The following is a 19,742-nucleotide window of genomic DNA, read 5'->3' on the forward strand; positions in this document are numbered from 1 at the left end:
GCCGTCCCTCGCGGGGGTTTTCCCCCCCTTCCCCTCCCCTCCCGCCGCTTCTATCCGCCTCCCGCGGCCGCACCCTCCCTTCAGCCGCCCCACGCCCACCTGACAGAAGGCATCTGGGACTCCCCCCGCCCCGCCCCGTCCCTCCACCGGCCCCCCGCGCCGTTCCGTCCGGCCCGGGAGCGGCCCTTCCCGGCGGCGCAGCCCGCGCCTACCGCTCCCGAACCCTCGGACAGCGGCGGGTCCCGGGGGCCGCTGCCGTCCGCCACGGGGCCACGCCCCTCCCCTGACAGCCCGCTCCGCGCGCCACGCCCGCCCCGCGGCTTTAGGAAGCGCCGCCGCCAATCGCCGGCCGCCTTCGTGATGACGGGAGGCCGCGCTCACCTATCGAGTTAGCTTCTCCTTACGAAAAACCCCGCCTCCTCGTGCGCTCTGGCCAATCAGAAAAAAGTTGGGGGCGGGAGAAGGGGGCCTGCGAGCTCCGTCTGCCCTCACTACCTCCCTCTCTCCGTTGCGCGAGGATCTCCCCTTCGCCCGCAGGTGATTGACATGAGGCAGCAGCCAATGGGCCGCGGAAGCCGCGCGGAGGGGCCAATGGCGTAGCGGAGGCGGGCGGCGGGGGCGGGGGGAGCGGCGGGCCGGGGTGAGGCGAGGCGAGGCGCGGCGCCGGCAGGAGGGCGATGGTGGTGGCGTGAGGCGCGGCGGGGCTCGGGGCTGGCTGCCCGGCTGGCGGGGCGAGCGGAGCGGAGCGGAGCGGAGGGGCAGAGAAGAGAAGCGGCGTGTGCCCGGTGCTCGCCATGAGGCTGCAGGAGGACGGGGACAGCCGCAGGGCGCTGCCGCCGCCGCCGGCGGGGCTGCCGCAGTAATGGGCAGCGGCAGCGCTGCCTCTCGCCTGCCGTGTGGTGCCTGCAGCGCCCGCCCGGCGGGGACCGCCGTGAGGAGCCAGGGTCAGGTGAGTGGCTGCGGCACCGGAGGGAGCCGCCCGCGCTGCCCCACGTCTCTTCCCCTCCCGCTCCCCGAGCCGCCGAGCCGCCCCCCCCCCCCCCCCCCCGTTGCTCCCCGCCGTTGGCGTTTTAATTTTTAAACGCCAAACGGCTGCGGGGGGCCGGGGGGCGCTGCCCCCCCGGGCTGGGCGCTGAGGTGACAGGGGCTGGTGAGGAGGAGCGGGACGCTTCTCGCCCCGGGGCTTCGTGGGGACGGCCCCCTCCAGGGGGACATTCCTGGGCGCCCGGTTGCCGCCTTGCCAGCTTTGATGCCATCCCACTCTGCCTTCTCGCCAGGTGTGGCCACCTTTTGCTTCCCCGTATTCCTACTGAAGAGGCTTTTTCCTCCGCACACAGCAGAGGTGCTGCTTTCCTTTGGAGGGAGAAGACCCGCCTGGGTTTATTATCTCCCTTTTCACCTCCCTGATGAGCGTCTCTCCGTTCAGGATGGAGGGGCATTTCCATTTCAATATGATGCAGCGAGGAAGATGGGGAATCCTGGGCAGCTAGGGCTCAGGAAATGCCCCTTCCTCTTTCATCCTCCTCCTCACCCTGGCACAGGCATTTAAGTAGTAACACTCCCTTGCCGGCTTCTTGGCTGTTCCTTCTCCTTGGGAAGAGAAATGGGAGCGGGAGGTGTGTGTTTGTGAGAGGAAACAACTGTTACACCTTTTGTCATCAAGACAAAGAACTTGTCTTCATCACCCTGTGTCCCTCCCTCTGGGCGCATATTGGCGGCACCTCAGCCACTTTGCATTGCTTCCCAGAGATGCTTCATAAGGATTCGGTGTGGCCCTGACCTGCCCTTTTTTGTTGTTGTTGCCAATTATGATGGTGCTGATAAAAGGACATGTTGATATGTTTCCAAACAGACTCGTGGTTTGCATTCCTGAAATTGCTGCAGCATTCTTATTTATTTAATTGGAGGGGGGGATGACAACAGGAAGGGGGTATGTTTTTGTGGTTTATTGTAGTCGTTTGAAAGGTACGAGATCACGTGCAATTGCAGCACCCTAGTACGGAGTGTATTAACCAATGCTTTTGCCCCCTGTCTTATTTGTCTTCCAGTCCTGCAGTCTCCACATCATCTACTGTGTGAGGAATAATGATTCCATGAGAGAACTTCCTTTCAGTTACCTGTCTGCTCCTACTGCATGCTGCTCCTGGCCAGTGATGAGCCATTCAGCTAGACTGGGATTTACCATGAAGAAGGGAGAGGCAGAATATGAACTGTAGACATCCTGTCAAGTTCCTCGCGTGCTGTTTTTACTGTGTCTGTATATAAATCTAGCATCGAGCACACACACTCTTAAGCCTACGTTGGTATTCACAGAGTTGCTACTGTGTAAGAGGACTGGTATTTCTCACCATCATGGCTTCAGTTTGGAAAAGACTGCAGCGTGTTGGGAAACATGCATCTAAGTTCCAGTTTGTGGCCTCTTACCAGGAGTTGATGGTTGAGTGCACCAAAAAATGGTAAGAAGTGGCTCATGTTGCTGCAGAAATGGTGGAGTAAGTTGCTGGTGCTGAAATAGGAAGGATGTTGCTCGTTTTGTCTTGTTTAGCGTGTGTGCCTTGGTCGTGCCTCCCCTCGCTTTCTCTTGCCTGCGCGTTGCAGAAGCAGCTGTGGGGAGTGCTTGTCTTTCTTGCTGAGTGCTTGCTTTGCTGCATACTTGTCTTGGACCTGTTGGTTTTGTTCTGTACTCTGATTTTCTTAGCGGGTGTTGTTATCATGCATTTATTAGTGCAGTGCATTTATTAGCTCAGCATCTGTGATTTAGTGGTGTAGTTTTGGTTGTTGATTTTCTTTTTTTTTTTTTTTCTAAAATATTTACCAAGAGCTGTTTTCCAGCTCAGCTCTTGGTGCTGAGTGTTACCTGCTGGCACTGTTGGTAGCTGACTGAGGCATTGGAGATCAGTCCTGAAGATGGTGGTGTTTTAATCTGAGGTGGATACCCATTTTGATTTTGACTTTTTTACCTGAAGATGTTGTCTCTCATTCTTCTGTTCATCGTTCCTTTCCATCTTTTAATGGGAAGGGGCAAGTGACAGATCCTCAGGAATTGTCTTAAGGTATTTGTTTAGTCAGGCAAGAATTTTGTGCAGTGGTGGTCCTGTTGGATGGCTTTGGAGCTGACTAGACAGCAGTTAATAGTTAGTGGTATGGGTCTGGCGCATCTTTCTTTCTGTGCAAAATGAGCTTAAATAAATCTACTAGGCAAGACATGAAGCAGCTTTTAAATAGTCAGGCAAATATCTCCATTATACAGATACTTAAGTGGTGTTTCATATGTTCAGAATATTGACGTTACTGACATAATTCCTCACATTAGTGTGAGTCTGTAGCGTCAGGGGATGAAGAAAGTACTTTTCAGACCTTGTGGACTGAGATGTTCAAATTGCCTTGTAATAAACTCCAGCCTCCTTTCTAATACTTGGCCTTTCTTCTTGTTGGCAAGTTTGGCACTTGCATTGGCTGCTTGCACTGGTTATGAGTAATTGCCTCTACAAATTTAAATTCTATCTCTCGGAGTTGGAAATCTCTGTTAAATATGCTGGAAGGCTGTTCGCTGCTGTCTTAAAGGAGCACTGTCAGGTTAAAAAAAAAATAAATTTAACAAGTTATCTTCTTGCCTAAAATGTTTTGAAAGATTATTAAGAAACAGAATCGTTTTGGAAGTTGAACTTGCTTTCACAGAATAAACTACAAATAAATGCATTTTAAAAGTTGAAAGAGGCTGTCGTGACTATCTCATGGGATCAACTGCCTAGTTCAGGCCAAAGAGTTTTCCACAGTAATTTTGGTGGATCAGGTTTATTTCAGCAGTTGTGTTTATAACTTTTTATGTTTTGTTTGCATAAACTAGACTGTTTTGGCTTTCATTTTCACTTTGATTCACTCCTTGCTTGAGAATTTGTAGAATGCTTCAGCACTAAAGTATGAATGCTGCAGGGGAATGTTCAGATTGGATCTGCAGCTAACTTTCTCTTGATTTAAGAAAAAGTCACACACAAAAGTTCCCTTGTGAACAATCTTGTTATTTTAGAAACAATTAGTTTATTGTTTAATCATAAACTCGAGTGCCCACCTAGCAAAATGCCTGCGTGTGAGGTAGTGAAACGGCCTTTCAAAACCTCAGATATACAACTAATTTTTTAAAAATACGTAGTCTTTCTGAACCTTCATTTTACATTCTTGAATTTAAATATAGGCAAGATCAGTGCTTGTGTTATGATGAAGCAACAGTATGGTGGTGAAATGTGGATGAATTCTAGGAAAAATAACAATAGGGAAAAAACATCACTCACAGTCATTTGATTGTAGGCTTTTCTATTCTGCTTCCTCTTGTTTAAGGAAACTTAACGAAAATGTTCTTTAAGCATGCAAGCTAAAATGCAATATTTCTGTCATAAGGGGAACTCCTAAATGAAACAAAAGGGTAAATATATAAATATTTTGAGAACCTTCAACTAAGTCTTTGCTTAACTTTGGAGAAGATACAGTTTTGCATGTGCTGACAGAATCACTGCTTCCTCTATTTCTAAAGCTTGTCTCTGAGTTTGGCCCACATGAGAACAAAACAGAAGAAATGAACTCCATATGCTGCTCAATATATATTGTCAGTGCTGTAGTCTGTAGTTTGCTTGACCAAAATGTAGTAAGCAGTAAGTTATTTTAATGTACTGGTGTTCTAACAATGCAGCGTTTCTAGAGGAAAAGAATGCTCCATTCATATTTTAAAATAAATAACAATGCAGTCATAAACACACTTGAACTGAGATGTGTCTGTGAGCAAGGAGCGTGCGTGACCAAAACAGACTGGGTGCCTGTCTGTGAACTGCTATCTTCTGTTAGGTTTGCATTTGTATAGCTCTCCAGAAAATTACTTGTGTTTTAGGCTATTTTTGTAACTGATCATGTGCTGTTTGCAATGTTGGGTGTATTTGTGGTTAGCTTTAATACTTTGTCTCCTCTGGACTTGTATTGATTTAAATTTTTTTTTTAACTTAGCGTTCAGAATAGTTCCTGCTCTTTTTTCTGGAGTCATGCTGGCTGAGTGGGAAGCCGCTACCACTCTGGTGTTGCTGCTTCGCTCTTTAAAAGGATTATCTCTAGGTACAGCATCAGCTAAACCTCCCTTTCCTTGCTTTTTCTGCGCTCTATAATTTCTGGTTCTTGTCCTTACTAATGATGAAAGACAGCCACTCTCAGATGATTGCTCTTCATTGGTGATGCATTTGGAGGGGACAGGTTGTGATGGAGTGTCCAGTGTTGTCACTGTTTCATTAGAAAAACCTTATTTTCAGTTAATCACCAGGACTGAGTCGCTTCTGTGGCATTCTGGCTGTTCCCGCTGACCCAGACCTAATTATTGTGGTTGCTCAGTACCTTTGAAAAATTGAGCAGTTGGTTCATTTAGAGCCTTTCATTAAAAATAAATAAATAAGTGTAGTCTTGGTCTTTAATATGGATTAGTGACTCCTGCTACTGTGAAAACGTCATGCTTTGCATTAATCATATAAGCTCTTGGTTTTTTTGAAAGGTGCTTGCTTGGCAGTGCTGGAGTGTGTCATCCTCCACTTACCCTTGGAATAAGCTGGGGCAGCACAGGATTTTTCCACCCAGTTGCACCAGCGAGCTGCAGTCCTGGCCTGGAAGGACTATGTATGGTAGGAGAGAGTTAATTTAGTCCTTATGCTCAGTGCAGAGCCATTGAATAAAACCAGAAATGAGTCTCATGCATTTTGCTTTGGCTTTTACAAAAAAAAGTTGTATTTGCTGCTCTGTGCTGTCGGAGCAGACTGTTGCTGTGTGGGATAGGAGTGTGCTGGGCTTTGCTGGCAGGTGTAATGCTGTGACTTGCGCAGGGGACCCCGTTCGGTTGCCTGAACACTGGTGTCTAGCGCTGATTGAGATGCCTTTGGGTTTTCTGCCAGTCCCAGCTGCCAGTTTGGAGAAGCCCAGGTCTCCTGTTGATCCTGTGTCAAGCCTGCCAGCCCAGCAGGCATCCCTTGTGTACCCTGGGGCTCCTCAGCTGCTGCAGGCCTCTGTTCAGGCGACTGAGTCAAGGCTTGTTTGAGGCACAGGCTCAACAGAGGAGCCTCACAGGAGAAAAATAATCCTTTGGACCGGAGATCAGTTCCAGTACTCGGACCTGAAGCTGTGATAGCTCTTTTACGGAGCTGCTGAAGCATCTAATGCCGAACACATGAGCTCCCTAGGATGGCTTTGATGTGTTCTTATTTTTGTGTGATATCTCTAAAGTCAAGGACTCAACAGAGGCTTCAAGTGTAGTATCGACTGGTTTCCACAGAGAATGGCCTAACTTACAGAGTTGAGGTTGTCAAGTTCCTCGTATGTCATTGTCCATTAGATGCTTTTATGAGCAGGAAAGCTGTTCACCTGAATGCTGGTGCTAACTGCTTAAAAACGCTGGAAAAGAGTAGACATAAGGAGGCTTTTGTACAGGATTTGCCATTCAGCAGTTGCTTTAGAGATAAGGAAATATGTTATTTTTTACAACGTTTGTAATACCTGTTATCTCCTATATGAACTGATTTGCTTTTAAATCCTGCTTAAGAATAGAGCAAGCTGTGATTTTTCTAAAAGGGTTAAACTTTTCTTGTATGCTGCTTTAACTGAAGGCAGGCTTCATTTCCATGAGGCAAGTTGCCTATTTTTGTATCAATTAGGTATGGTCTGAAGTAGGTTCTGTATTTTCAAATATACATCCTTCTCTTTTGGAAATGAAGTAACGCTTAATCTTTTTTTCCAAAAGGCTTTAGCCATCTGTTTTTCTCTTCTATTGTAGTTTCATAACTGGATGCTGCAGGAATTTTTAAGATTTGGCATGCATTGTGCATGGGAGAGAAATGAGCTTTTTGAGATTCCACGGTTCACACCAGTCTGCTTGCCTTCTGGTTGCTGCTTTCCAGCAAACTCTTTGGTGCTGAAGGCCACCGAAAGAACTGAAGTTAACTGCCTGTAGAAGTCCTTGGGGGCTGCCTGTTACAGGGTCAGGCTGTCAATTTGCTCTGTTCATTGCTTTGCTTTGCATGGTTGTTAAGAGGGGATTTTGTGAGCACCTAAGCGCTTTTAATTATTAAGGATGATCACATTGAAACTTGTGACAGAAAGAGATACAGTTACAGGTCAATTCAGAATCTCTTTGAGTTAGTTTTGCTGTGAACCATGCTTTTTGTTGTGGCCCTGCTCTTCTGAGAGTTTGATTGCATTTGCGTGTTAGCCATGTAGGTATAACATGGAAAGTATAGCTTGTGCAAGGGAAGCATCATGTTTTCTAGCTTCTTTTCTCCTTCTCAATTAAATTATACTCTGTCCTCACACTCTGAGATCTCTGCCACACTAAATAGTCCCCATCTGAAAATACACCTCAGCATTTTCTTATCTACTCGTTTTCAGTTTTGACTGAGGACTTTTTGAGGGTTTAAACTGTGTGTCAAACTTACTTTTCCCAAATAATCACTGCCAGCTGCCTTACAGTCTTGTCCCTTTCTTCTTGCAGTCAATTAAAACACACTGTCCACACGCAAAAGCAGTTCTCCTCTGCCACCTTGCATCTCTCTTCTCTTTGTATCCAAAAGAAAATTCCTGGTTTCAGAAATGTAGATCTGCTCCTTTGGGCTCTCTGCCTGACTTCTGTCAGGAGGTTTTCTACCAATCCTGACTGCTTAACACCAGCTGCTTTCCTTCCCTACCTTACCAAACTAGCCTCCTGGCCCCTTTTATAGCCTTATATCTGTTCCATGGACCACAAGTTAGGGATTCCTCATCAAAATTGTTGGTTGCATATTGTGCAGTGAAGAGATTTCAATAGAAGTAACAAAAATAATTGTCTAAAGCAGAAAAGATTAGGTTACATCCAAGTGTAGCCAAGTCCATCTTAATGGTCTGTTGTTCACTCAAAGGGGTGAGGATGTCTCCTTGAATAAATAAAATACACTAACTTATGTTCTAACACAACTTTGTTTTTTGAGAGAGAAACTCCGTGTGTGTAACTTCCTCACAGAGCTTTACAAATAAATAAAACCTGGCTCTATTCCTGCAGGCGCCGTGTTGCACACATACAGTAAAGTACGTGTACTGTTCCTTTGAACCTAGTGGACTTGAGCTGGAATAAAGAATGTTTTTGCAGGATTGGATCCCTGTGAATACTCTTTTCAGCCTTTTGTGTTATGAGGTAAAATAAAATGAAATATTATGACACTGTGTAGGCCTCATCTGAACTGAGTCTTCAGTCTCTTAGACTGCTCAGGCTGTGTAGTGCCAGTCTGTTACCTCAATTAGTTTTTAATTGGTTGGAGAGAGCTGAAGTCCTTTTCACAGTTTAGTGTGAATAAGGAGAGGAGGAGGTGGCTGGTAAGGTTGGCTAAATCTGAGGAAACTCTTCTTATAAAACAAACCCTTAAGTTACTGTAGTAAAAGCATTCTGCTTGGGTGGCTTTCTGAGAACACGGGGGTGGGGGGTTGTTTGTTTACTTCTAAAAGCTTTCCCGGTTTACTCTGAGGGGAGTGTGTGAAGTGTGTGTTTGTTTCCCTTACCCCTTTCTCTCCTTTTACTCCTTGGGGTAGAAGCTGGCCCTGGCAGGCTGTTTGCTACCTTGCTGTGGGACACTCCCGAGCTACCCTCTGCACCAAGTCTCTCTTGCGTGTCCTGGAGTGGACTCTGAAACACTGGAACTATGCAGCTGAACTTTTGTTCCTTATTTTAAGATATGCACACAGCAATAGGGTAAATAAAGCTGTCCTTGTTTTTTTCCTCTTGTCTTTATTTGAAAAACGTATTTCTGCAGCATACAGTTTGTGTAAGTGCATCAGAGCCGCTCAGCTGGGAAGCTGTATGTTTTGGCAGTTGAGCTATAGGGTAGTTGTGGCTTTTGGCACCTGGAAAGGCGTTGCAGGGACTTGGAAACTGTGGGTTAAGCATGGGCTAAAATTAGCAGGACCGTAACTAACATTGCTGTTGTCTAAGGCTCTGACTCACGAGGCTTTCTGGATTCAAGAGTGGAGCTGAGATGTCACTGTCCCTTAGCAGTAGTCTTGCTCTGCTTTCCTCTGCCCTGAAGCAGAGGTCGGATGACAGTAAGGCTGCCTGGTGTGTTAGTGTTAACTGCCAGCAGCTTCAGATTTGTAAGGTGAGTGTGAACCGTCGGCTGAGGACCACAGGCACCTCCCTTATGCTGCCTTGCTGGCAGCGGGGAGGAAAACCTGCCAGAGGGGTGAGAGAAGCCACAGCTGCGGGCAAGAGCATCTTAAAATGCTTCAGCTAAATCACCCAGATCCTGAGTCAGTGCCCTGTGCTGTCACTGTAGGGCTTCCAAACGCACAAGCTTTTGAGATGAATCAGAAGTGCAGGCCCTTCTGAACTATCGTTTCCAGCTGCCTGCAAACCTCTAAAGATGAGCAGCACAGAAGTAATTCTCGTTTGCCTATTGAGGTTTCCTTTGTAGTGGAGAGTCATTTTGGGGGGTTCTTTTTTATTTCTATTTTATTATTTAAGGAGACTTTCTTGAGGATTACTCCAAAGCTATCGCCAGGCTCTGCAGCTGCTTAACTGTCTGCAGCTGCTGAACTGCGATCTCTGTGGCTCTGTGTATTTATTTTAGCACAAACTGGTTTCAGGTTTTATTTCAAGTGCACACTCAGTCCCCTGCAGTCATTCTGTGGGCTTTGTTTGGGTGAGCTGCTGTAGCTCACTAGCACCCTAGCAGATCTGATCTTTCTTTTCTAATAGATCTGTTTTGAGGAATGACTTTGCTGATCACAAGGGCAAAATAATTTCTAGTTTCAGGGACAACCAAATTAAAACAATTGGTTTTTAAGACTATCATATCACATCAGTTTTGACTCCTGTATTACCGTGGCCCACATTACTACTGCTCGTTTCCTTGATGCAATCTCCGCAAGCACGTGTAGTGACCAGTCACCCTCCATGTTCGCTACATCCTCTTTTTTTACCCAAGAAGTAATGTTTGCTTCCTTGCTGCTGTCTGGTCAGAGTTGTCTGGGACTGCCGGATGGGTGCACTGACTGTTGCAGTGGGAGATGTGTGTTTTGATGGATGTGCAGCTTTGCTGGGAGCATATATTCATCTCTACCTGCTGGGACAAGCCCCATCACCTTTCTTTTAGGCCAGGCAGACCAAAGACATTCCCGAAGTCAGCTCTGGGCTTTCCATTAGATATGTTGCTGCCTGCTGCCCTAAGGTGATAGCTGTCTTGAACCTGCTTCAGGGCTAAGACTAATGCACTGATGCCTGTGCTTTTAAACCCAGTGTCATAAACTGATTTTTCCCCTCCCAGCTGTGCTTGGGAAGAGTATTTGCACAATCAGTACTGTTCATATCAAAAGCCATATTAAATGAAGTAATTGGAGAATCTGGACCATTGAATGCAGTTGGCAGCACATTGTACGCTGCCACTCAGCATGCACTGTGAACTTCCTTTACTTTCAGTGACTGCTCATTAAGTAAACTCTGAATCCCTTTGTTTATGGCAGTACATAGGAGGAGATTTGAAAGAACAGAAAAGAGCTGTCAAAACAGCTTAATTCTCTTTTCCGTCAAAGATCTAACTCAACAGCCTGTAAATTTCCAAACCAACCTGTTGCTGATTTATCTGTGGTTTAGTAGCAGAGGACTTAACCTTGACAGCTCCTGGTAACACCTGACGTGATTGTAGCTCTGGAGTCACAGCTCTGACCATGTTGCCATGTGGGTAAGTCTGACTGTTCTCAACTGCTTGGCTGCATTTTTCTTTTGGTTGTACCTACTGCCTCTTGGAAGACTGATGTAGTGCTTTGTCTCTTCCTCTGAGTAACCCAAGCAATAGTTGTATAAAGCTGTGAAAAATTTCACAAGAACAAGATTTTTTTTTTTAAACTAATTTTTCTCTTCAAGTGCAGATCTTAGCTGAACAGAGTACTTGGAATAAGAGCCTCTTAAGTTGAGTGAGTGAATATTCATAAAACTTCCCCTTGCATTCCTTTATCTTTGACATATAAGAAAATTTTAAGAATGGGAAAGTCCTGACCCATTTTTCACCACTTCCTCTCATACCACAAAAAGCAGAAGAATGTAGCACAGTAGTTTTGAGGCATATTTGGGGTGGTTCCTGTTTACTGTTAACACTTTTAAAAAGATCCTTTTTAAAAATACCTATGACAATGGTGCTTGCACATCCCTTTTTGGGGATTTGTGCATGTAGAAAAGGGAGTTTTGGGTCATAGGCTTTGCTTCTGGTTTTTCATTTTCTTGCTAAAATTATTTACTTTCCTCCCTTTAGATGGCTGCTCTGAGCTCCAGCATCTGCATACCCTTTCAGGATACCAAGACACAGACAATCTTAAAACAGTAAAGGAATTCTTTTCTTTCTCATGGATTCCTTTTTGCATATAGTAAAAGGGAGTTGATTTTTTTTTTTTTTCATTTTGAACTGAAAGATGACCAAGAGTAGTCTTAACACCCTGAATTCTCATAGTGGCTGATGTAATAATGGGATTTTTTGACAGAGGATTGAGAAAGTGTGTGATCACTCATACTGCTAGAATTGTAAACGTCTAGTGCTTGAGATATGCCTCCTTTAGTCCATGGCTGTACCACTGTCCAGCAAAGGAACAGAGGAAGGCAACTCTTCTTTCCTGCCCCCACGCTTCTCTTACCTCTTTTCTGTGGTATATGCTATGCCAGCTGAGAGCTAGCAGCTGCACAACAGGGGAGAGCTGGAGCACAGTAATACAGAGAGTTTGGCAAAGGATGGTGCAAGGGGACTGCCCTGACACATCATCTGCTACCTACGGGCCTGTGGCAGCCCACTGTGCCACGCTGCCTCATCAACACCCGTCATACCTACACACCAATGCTGCTGTCGCTTTTCTAGAGAACTAGGACAGCCCTTTTCTCTAGGCACACAGCACTGATGTGGTTGATGGGGCCGTGCTGTCAGTGGTCATGACAAGTTAGCTTGCTGTGTTTGTTGTTCTTGAATCTTGGGCTTCTCCCTTATTTTTAGCTTTTGCTTCATAGGGAGAAAATTCTCACATGATGTGAAAATGTGTCTGAATTTTCTGTCTGGCCAGCAAGTTCAGCACTGTGTCAGAAAGTTTCAGCAGATAATTTCAACCAAAGCTTTTGGTGGTGGAAACATCTAGCTATTTCCATGGGTTTTGTGACAAAGGGCCTCTGGATAGAAGAGAGGAGTCTTGGTCAGACCCCATGGCTGCAGGTAGTCAGTAAATCTAGCCTTTATTAGATACTGGAAAATCTGCAAGAGCAAAAGCTGCTGGCAGCCTGACCTCTTTCCCTCTGCCTGAAACTACAGGTTTGTTTCAGTGTGTGCTTCCACATGGCCTTTTGTTCCAGTGTATTTTTGGAGCAGGGAGCTGCTAGATACATTTCTGTGTTTCTCTGCTCCCCATCTGTTACTGTAGCTACCTCCTGCTCTAGCTGCCTAGGAGCAACTGTATCATAGGGGAAAATGGCAGTTAAAACAGACCTGTTACCTGTGCCTTCAGTTTGTGGGTTACCCAGCCCTGGTGCTCATCTTACCCATCGTCAGTAACTTCAGTACTGCTGATAGTGTGGCTAATGTTGATGTGGGACCACTGCAAATGACAGTGCAGTCCCTTGTCTCCTTTCCTATTGCTGTGCCAGGAAACAGGAATATGGAAATTTTTGCCTGTAGATTCAGTCTTGTTGTCTGGAGTGGACCCTAATAAAGTATTTATAATGCACAGAGTGCTTCCTCCTGGAAAAAAAATGCTGACTTCAGGAAGTAAATTTATTTCAGACAAATTTGTTCTTAGGGAAGTAGAGCATGTACTGTAGGAGGAAAAAGAATACTTCTTTTAGCAACAGCTGTTAAAAGGGAGGGGTGCCTGCTTGATTTGCAATTAATGATAAAGTCAACAAACTAATTAAAAAAAAAAAAAAAGAAAATAATCTTGAGCTACTCTTGACCATAGGAAGACTGCAATTTACCCTAACTTGTTTATGTCCACCTCACTGTGAGAACTGTCAGTATCTCTTATGGTTGACAAAATCTCATTAAGGCCCAGAGAAGCAGAAACCTGCTGTCTCGTTAACCTGGTTTTCTGGGTTTTCTGCCCTCCTCTTCCTTCTGTGCTGTGCCATAGGTGAGCTCAGAGAAGGCTCGGTTAGGTTTGCCTCAGGTCTTCTCCTACAGGATTAGTTTGTTCTTTGTTGCCTTAGGAAGCCTTTAAAAATGGTTGGCCTTGCAGCTTTTTATGTGGAGTATTTGTTGCATTTCAGTGTTGCTCAGGGATGGGCAGGACGGGCTGTGAGGTGACCTGAGCTGATGGGGAAGAGGGGGAATTATGAGCCGAACATGAGGCTTTTCTCCCCATTTGAATGTCTTTTGGTCTGCCTGTACAGGGCATACGAGGCAGATCCTGCTGGGTTTGGAGATAGAAAAAGAGTGACCTAAATACAAGAAATCCACGTGCGAAGCAAAAGATAATTATTTCAGAGAACAGCGGTGGAGCCGCCTTGTATTTCTGCCGATGTCATCTCTTTGGTTACCACGGGTTTTATTGTTGGGGTCTTCACTTCTTCTTATACTGAACATCCCTTGCAGCAAAGGAGAAGTTAGAAGCCGTGGGGAGATGTTTCTGGAAGCTGTTAACACATGACGGATAAGTCTGTCACCTGTGCATAGTATATACAAATATATAGTTCAAGATGCAATGTGTGTATATATATAATCAACATGTGTTGTTGAACCATTCTAAGAGGAGGGAAAGCCTGGATGCTGATGATGAATAGCAGAAGGGGTGGCTGTCGCTAGTAAGGGACAAATCTTGTCCACCCTTGGTTACTCTGGGAGACTCCCGGGTGTGCTGTGGGGCACATGGGCTGAGCAGGGCCAGAAATCTCACTTTCCTAACAACCTCAAGCTGGTAAATTAAGTAGCTTTGAAATAGTGAAGTATTTCATGTTACTGAAATGCTCAACACTGTTGTAAACCCCAGGCCTTTATTCTCCTGTTGAATACAATTCCTTTCAGCTGTAATCAGATTTGTGTTTTATTCAGACAGATGTTTGACCCAGACCACATAACATTCTTATGATAAAACGTGCCCACTTTAAAACGGGAACTTCCTGTGTCACGTTGAAATTTCAGACTTGATTTTGCTGAACAAGCAACATGCACATATGTATACTTGGACCTCATCTATATGCAGCAGCTCCACTGTTTCACTGTGCTTTTGCAATCCATGTCATATGGCACCTATTCTTCCCTTAGAGGCAGGAGGCAGCAGTACAGAAGTACATTATTTAGAGACGTTTTCATGGAAATAGCTGCACGGCCCATTTAAGCACTTCTGTAGCAAAATAAAGTGCATTTATATTTCTGATTGTACCAGAACAACTATTCCAGTTTGGAGTAGCTTTCCTAATTAAAGTAGTTTTGTTGTCACAAAAACTATCCTGAGCAGGTCTTGATTATCAAAAATGTTGTTGTGCCTCTGCTTGTGTTAAGGTAGAAGTAATCCATCGATACTCGCATCTCTGTCTGAATCCTAAACCCAGGAGACGGGTCACAAGGCAGGACAGGTGCTGGCTTTGGTACTGTCTGCTCAGCCATCACTGATGGGAATAGAAGCAAAATGAGGCTTTGCTCAAACACAGATCTTAATGTTTCGCTTTCATAATAGTCACAATTCTTTCAGAAACTATTTTAAAAGGGAGGTTACATCTTCTGGTGAATGCTAATTATGATTTCACCTCTCTTTGAGTGACTGCAATAGTAACAATCATACTGTTAAAGAAGAAATCTAAATTTGAAGTGTTCCAGGGATTCTTTTTGTGCTGACTGAAAACAAACTGCATTGTTTGCATCTGCACAAGTAGAAAAAGTCTGACTATTAATATCATATGATGTTAAAAAAAATTTTGAGTGCCTTTGAAAGGGGTTCTTTTATAACATTTTGTATTTAAAGGAATATCTGTAGCTTTGTAAATAAAACTACAGTATGTGTCTGGCCGCCTTTGATGTAATTTTATTCAGGTCAAAGTGATGTCCTGATCTCTTCAACCTGGCGCATGCTTGTGTTGTCACTGTGTTGTATTTTCTTCATTGTACCTGTGTAAGTGGTTTTCCGTATTGGTGTGACATGCCAGTTTCTGGGTGGTTGATGTGAAAAGGGGAGGAATAATACAGCACACACAATTGGTGCATTTGTACACAGTTACAGGAGGATAAAAACTTATTTACAGTTTGGGCTTTTCGAGCTGATTATTGTATCAAAGCATGATTTCTCTCTTTATTTGAACCTGGAAAATTGGTTTTATACACATGTGGCTGTGGAAGTTTTATTCTTTTTCTCCCCAAGGCAAGTTCCCAGTCACAGAAAAGAACTCGCACACAGTGTCCTCTCTCTCTGGCTACCCAGATGTAGCCAGAAACTTCAGAGTAGTTTTTTTGAGAGTACTGAAAGTAGAAGAGCTTGTGAAACTACATAAGAGTATTAGTACAAGTTATTTTTGTTCCTTACATAAATAATTCTGTCTTGGTCAGTATAGCACCTTCATTTGTTCAGAGCAGACTTGACAAATTCAGTGCAGTTTTTTTTATGCAGGCATTTTTGATTTGGAAGGGGAAGTAAAGTCCTATTTGCTTCTCATTCTACTAAAGTGTGGTCTGGTGGTAGAAACATCAAAAGGCAGAAAATCCTGGTTCTACCCTAGGCTTCCTTTCAACTTCCCTTGTAACTGTGTAGACAAGTTCTCTTTTCTATCACTCCCTAATTTGCGTGCACAAATCATCTTTCCTACAGTTTTATGTCTGCAATTACTTAGAAGTAGGATTTATGTCTCCTGTTAAAGGCCAGGAGGTAGTAGCTCTCTGTTCGGTGGTACTGGCATAAAACAGCTAAAAAGACACTTTGCTGTGCGGAAATAAATATCAAGTGCTGACACTTTCTCTGTACAAAAATTCTGCAGCCACACAGCTCCATTATTAATCCAGTCTTACAAGACTGCTCTGTGATAGAGAAAAATGATCCCCAAATGATCTCTGAAACTGAAATACAGAGAAATTGTGGACAAGGTGCAAGAAACCATTTCTGTGCTAATAGGAATTGTATGAGTGCAGATTTATGGTAGCAAGAAACTGCATTGCTGAGGAAACTGCAAGTTATACCCTGCAAACTTAGAAAAATGCCTCCTCCCTTTTTCTTCCCTCCTCCCCCCCCCCCCCCCATGAATAATGTTGAGGTCATTTACAAGTGTGTTTGGTCATATGGGGTCAGAGTGGGAACTGCTGCAAAATGTACTGAGGTAGAGCAGGACTGGTGAAGCAGAGTACATGAGGAAGATGGGAAAGGTGATTCTGGAGAGGAGGTGACCCCATGGTCACTGATTACAGTTACTGATGCAGGAGCTTAAGCAAGGTTTTTGTTGTGGGGAGGGGTTTTTGTTTGTTTTCTATTTATTTTCCTTTGAGTGATGTGTAATTAAGAGTATGTGTAATGGATAAATGCCAGCTTGAGGGGAAGGAAGTCATTTGTACTAGGCTCTAAGTACATCCTTTCAGGATTGATGTTTCTAAAATATTTTATCCAGTGGTGGCAATGTTAGAAAATGACAATAACCCTCCCTAAGGACCAAGCTCCTCTTCAGTAGAGGTGATAGATGCCTGAAGTGTGTAATTACACTTGAAAGCCTACATGTTGATTACTCCAGTGCAAAAAGTTCAGGGGACCTATACTATTTGTGTCAGATTCACTTGCTAATGGTTGTGACAGTCTGCCTGACAGTTCAAACCAAAGTGCTTTAACAGAGGTGTTTATGTAGAAACTGTAGGACTAAATGAAGGAAGAGAACTTGTTAAGCTCTGTGAAGACTTTTGGGAATAAAGCTGATAGGATGGAGCTCAGTTACAACTCCAACAAAGCCATGGCTGCACAGCAGGATATAGATTTATCATTACTGTGATATAATCGGAGCTGTTGAAATATTCTGCTTAAGCTTGTTGACTTCAATATATACATACACTGCCTAGATTAGAATTGCTAATCCTTTTTATTTTTTTCTCCCCTCTATATTGCTGCAGAATTTATTCTGTGATTTATTTTCCGCTTGGACTTTGGGTGATAGCTTTTTCTTTCATATCACATCCACAAAATCAGTCCCAAAATCTAATGCTTGTGGAAGAGAGAATGTGAATAGGGGTGTGGGGGGAGAAGTATCATTTTATTTCCTACCCTTAAAAAATGCCAAGAATTCTTTGCAGTGTGTTTGTTGGTATTGTTTGTTGCTCCAGCATCTGTCGTGTGACTTACAGTGTAAGAAGAGATAGGGTAGGTAGCACATGAGACCTTTGAAATATTTATGAGGCTAAACTGCAAGAACCGCTCAGAGTTTGGTCAGAGACAGACTCTCTGTCTGTCCTTGACTCTGACTCTCTTGAGAGAAGCAAACCTCCATTGCCTGTTTCAGAATTGCCAGGCAGGTTCATAGCTGATTCTTGAAGACTAGGATTGTACAGAAATCAAATGATTCAAAGCCAGAAGGAAAATGTAGGTACCTGTTCTATCTCTGGTGCTGTTATTTATGTGATGAAGCTGGCCACATATCATCTTCACCTTATGGATATTTTCTCTTTGTTTGAACCTTTTTTCCTCCCTTTGGGTGTTCCAGCTCTAAGATCCCCGGGTGCGCATGATGCCTATCCATGTCTTAGGAGAGGTAAGAGGGGGAAGGGAGACTACGGCTGAGGGAAAGAGGGAACCTGCATCTGTCTTCAAATCCTGAGGTTCATTTATGTTAGGTAAAGTGGGAAGTGTCGGATGCGAGAGCTCGTCTATGCTTTGGCCCTCCTGGCCCCAATTTCTGCTCTGCCACCTTCTGTCACCCTGTTGCTGAGGGATGTGCTTCATTTGTGGGATGGCGGAAGACTGTCAGCCCCTTGGGAATACGGGCGGCACACGCTGGTCTGCTTGCCTCAGGGAAAACTCTGTGCCCATACATGCTGCTGGGAATGGACCCCATGCATTGGACATGGCTTGGATGCTCTGGATTTACTGTGTGTCTTTACAGAAGGGTCTTGCAGATCGGAGGCTGGATGTCACAGGGGCAGAGGAGAAGCTGCTGTGCTGCCTGGGTGTGAGTGGAAGCACATCAGGTTCTGGCATATGCAGCTGCCGTGGGGAATCCCGCCCTGCTCCTTTTGGGGAACTTAAAGGTTTCTTTGCATTGTTCCAGTGATGTGGTGATATTACAGAAGCCAAAAGTCTGGCTCTGGTTTACACTTTGACTTAATAATTTTCTCCAAAACACTTCTTTTCATTGGCTTTGATGTTTGAGGGTTTCAGTGACCCAAAGCATCTTTGAACATTAACTGCATTGAAATGAATGAGTAAATTCACACCTCATTTGGTACTATATTGCTTGTCTGGCTGCAGAACAAACAAACCCAAACCCTGTATATGTTAAAACTGAGCACTAGCTTTTCAGCCAGAACAGTGAGAAACAAGAGCTCTGACTCACCATGGAAGGGGTGAAAGGCTTTGGCCTGCTAGGTTGCCTCTCTGCCTTCGTCCAGGTCAGGTCCAAGTGAGAGCTGCAGCGCTGAGGACAGAAAAGCGGTTTTTCCACAGAAGAAAAGCGGTTGAGACGGGATCGGTACTGTGCGGGGTAAAGTGTTAAACAGCAAGAGCTAGATATGCCAGCGCTCATCTGTCAAAGCCCAAGAGACAAGGTTGAATTAACAGATCAAGCTGAGATAAGTGTTTTGTGTAAGGTCTTGTCTATGCTTAGAAACTGGAAAAGTTGAGGAGAGCTGACTTAAAGCATGAAGTGCATAAATAAAGCCGTGCTGAACTCTCCTGTGAATGCACTCATTCAGGATTTGCTCTTCGCTGTGGTAGCCCGGTGAGCTTCATTTTCCTGAGTGTTCCTCCACGGGCCTGCCCGTCATTTTGAAGCGCTCGTACTGCTGGAGCGTGGGCATGCACACGCGTGTGCAACGCTGGCCCTGCCAAGGCTGATGTTCCATCTGAATGCTCCAGAAGTATGTTAAAATTTTGCAGCGTTCAACTTTTGAGCCTTGTTTGTTTTAAAGATGAAAAGTGCATTTTATATCAAATACGCTGAAATATGCAGAAAATATTATTTTGCAGAATCCAAGGAGTTTGTGTGCCCACGCATCTCTATTGTCTGTGTTGATGACGCTGCACATAACTGGTTTTCCCCCTCAGTGCTCTGTGTGAACTCTGCACGGCTAAAATTGATTCCCATTCCCTTGATGGTTAGTTTACAGAGTGGATTTTATTCATTAGGCTTCTTTGACCCTAACTAGGCAAATGTATTAAAGCTCCAATTTGAAATGTAATCATTTACAGTAACTTCATTTCATTTACTGTAATACCCTTCTAAAAGCTTGAAATTAAAATTTTTCTTCCTGTTTATCCTCATCTAGTGCCAGATCCTGCAGCACTTAATCTGGTAGGAGATTTTTGCCTTTCACTGTAAGGATACCGTTCTTCACGTGGCACAACTAGGTGTTGCAGTAAGTTTGAGAGGCTTTGTATTTTACTTGGAGTGGATGTCTCTCAGCACTTTGCAAGATTAAGAGTGTATTTTGCTCCAGGAACTAACCTAGCCTCTCTTTTTATTCACCTTTCTGCTTCCAAGGAGAACTGCTTTTCACACCAGACACATTTGTGTTTATAGATAAAAAAATTTTAAATTAGAGTAAAATTGAAATCTAGGGTGAGAC

The 19,742-nt window shown here is 44.5% G+C and overlaps 1 protein-coding gene across 7 annotated transcripts in view; it reads left to right on the forward strand.

The window, feature by feature from the left end:
* Nucleotides 1–642: 642 nt before the first annotated feature.
* Nucleotides 643–19,742, forward strand: part of EHBP1 (EH domain binding protein 1) — a 228,255-nt gene continuing 209,155 nt past the window's right edge. For all 7 annotated transcript variants that reach the window (XM_074864301.1, XM_074864302.1, XM_074864305.1 and 4 more), the window contains exons 1-2: nucleotides 643–949; nucleotides 2,049–2,456. In XM_074864301.1, coding sequence (XP_074720402.1) covers nucleotides 2,353–2,456 — 104 coding nt within the window. In that variant the 5' untranslated portion in view covers nucleotides 643–949; nucleotides 2,049–2,352. The remainder of the gene's footprint in view (nucleotides 950–2,048; nucleotides 2,457–19,742) is intronic.

This window comes from Strix uralensis, chromosome 3, assembly GCF_047716275.1.
Source record: "Strix uralensis isolate ZFMK-TIS-50842 chromosome 3, bStrUra1, whole genome shotgun sequence".
Taxonomy (NCBI): domain Eukaryota; kingdom Metazoa; phylum Chordata; class Aves; order Strigiformes; family Strigidae; genus Strix; species Strix uralensis.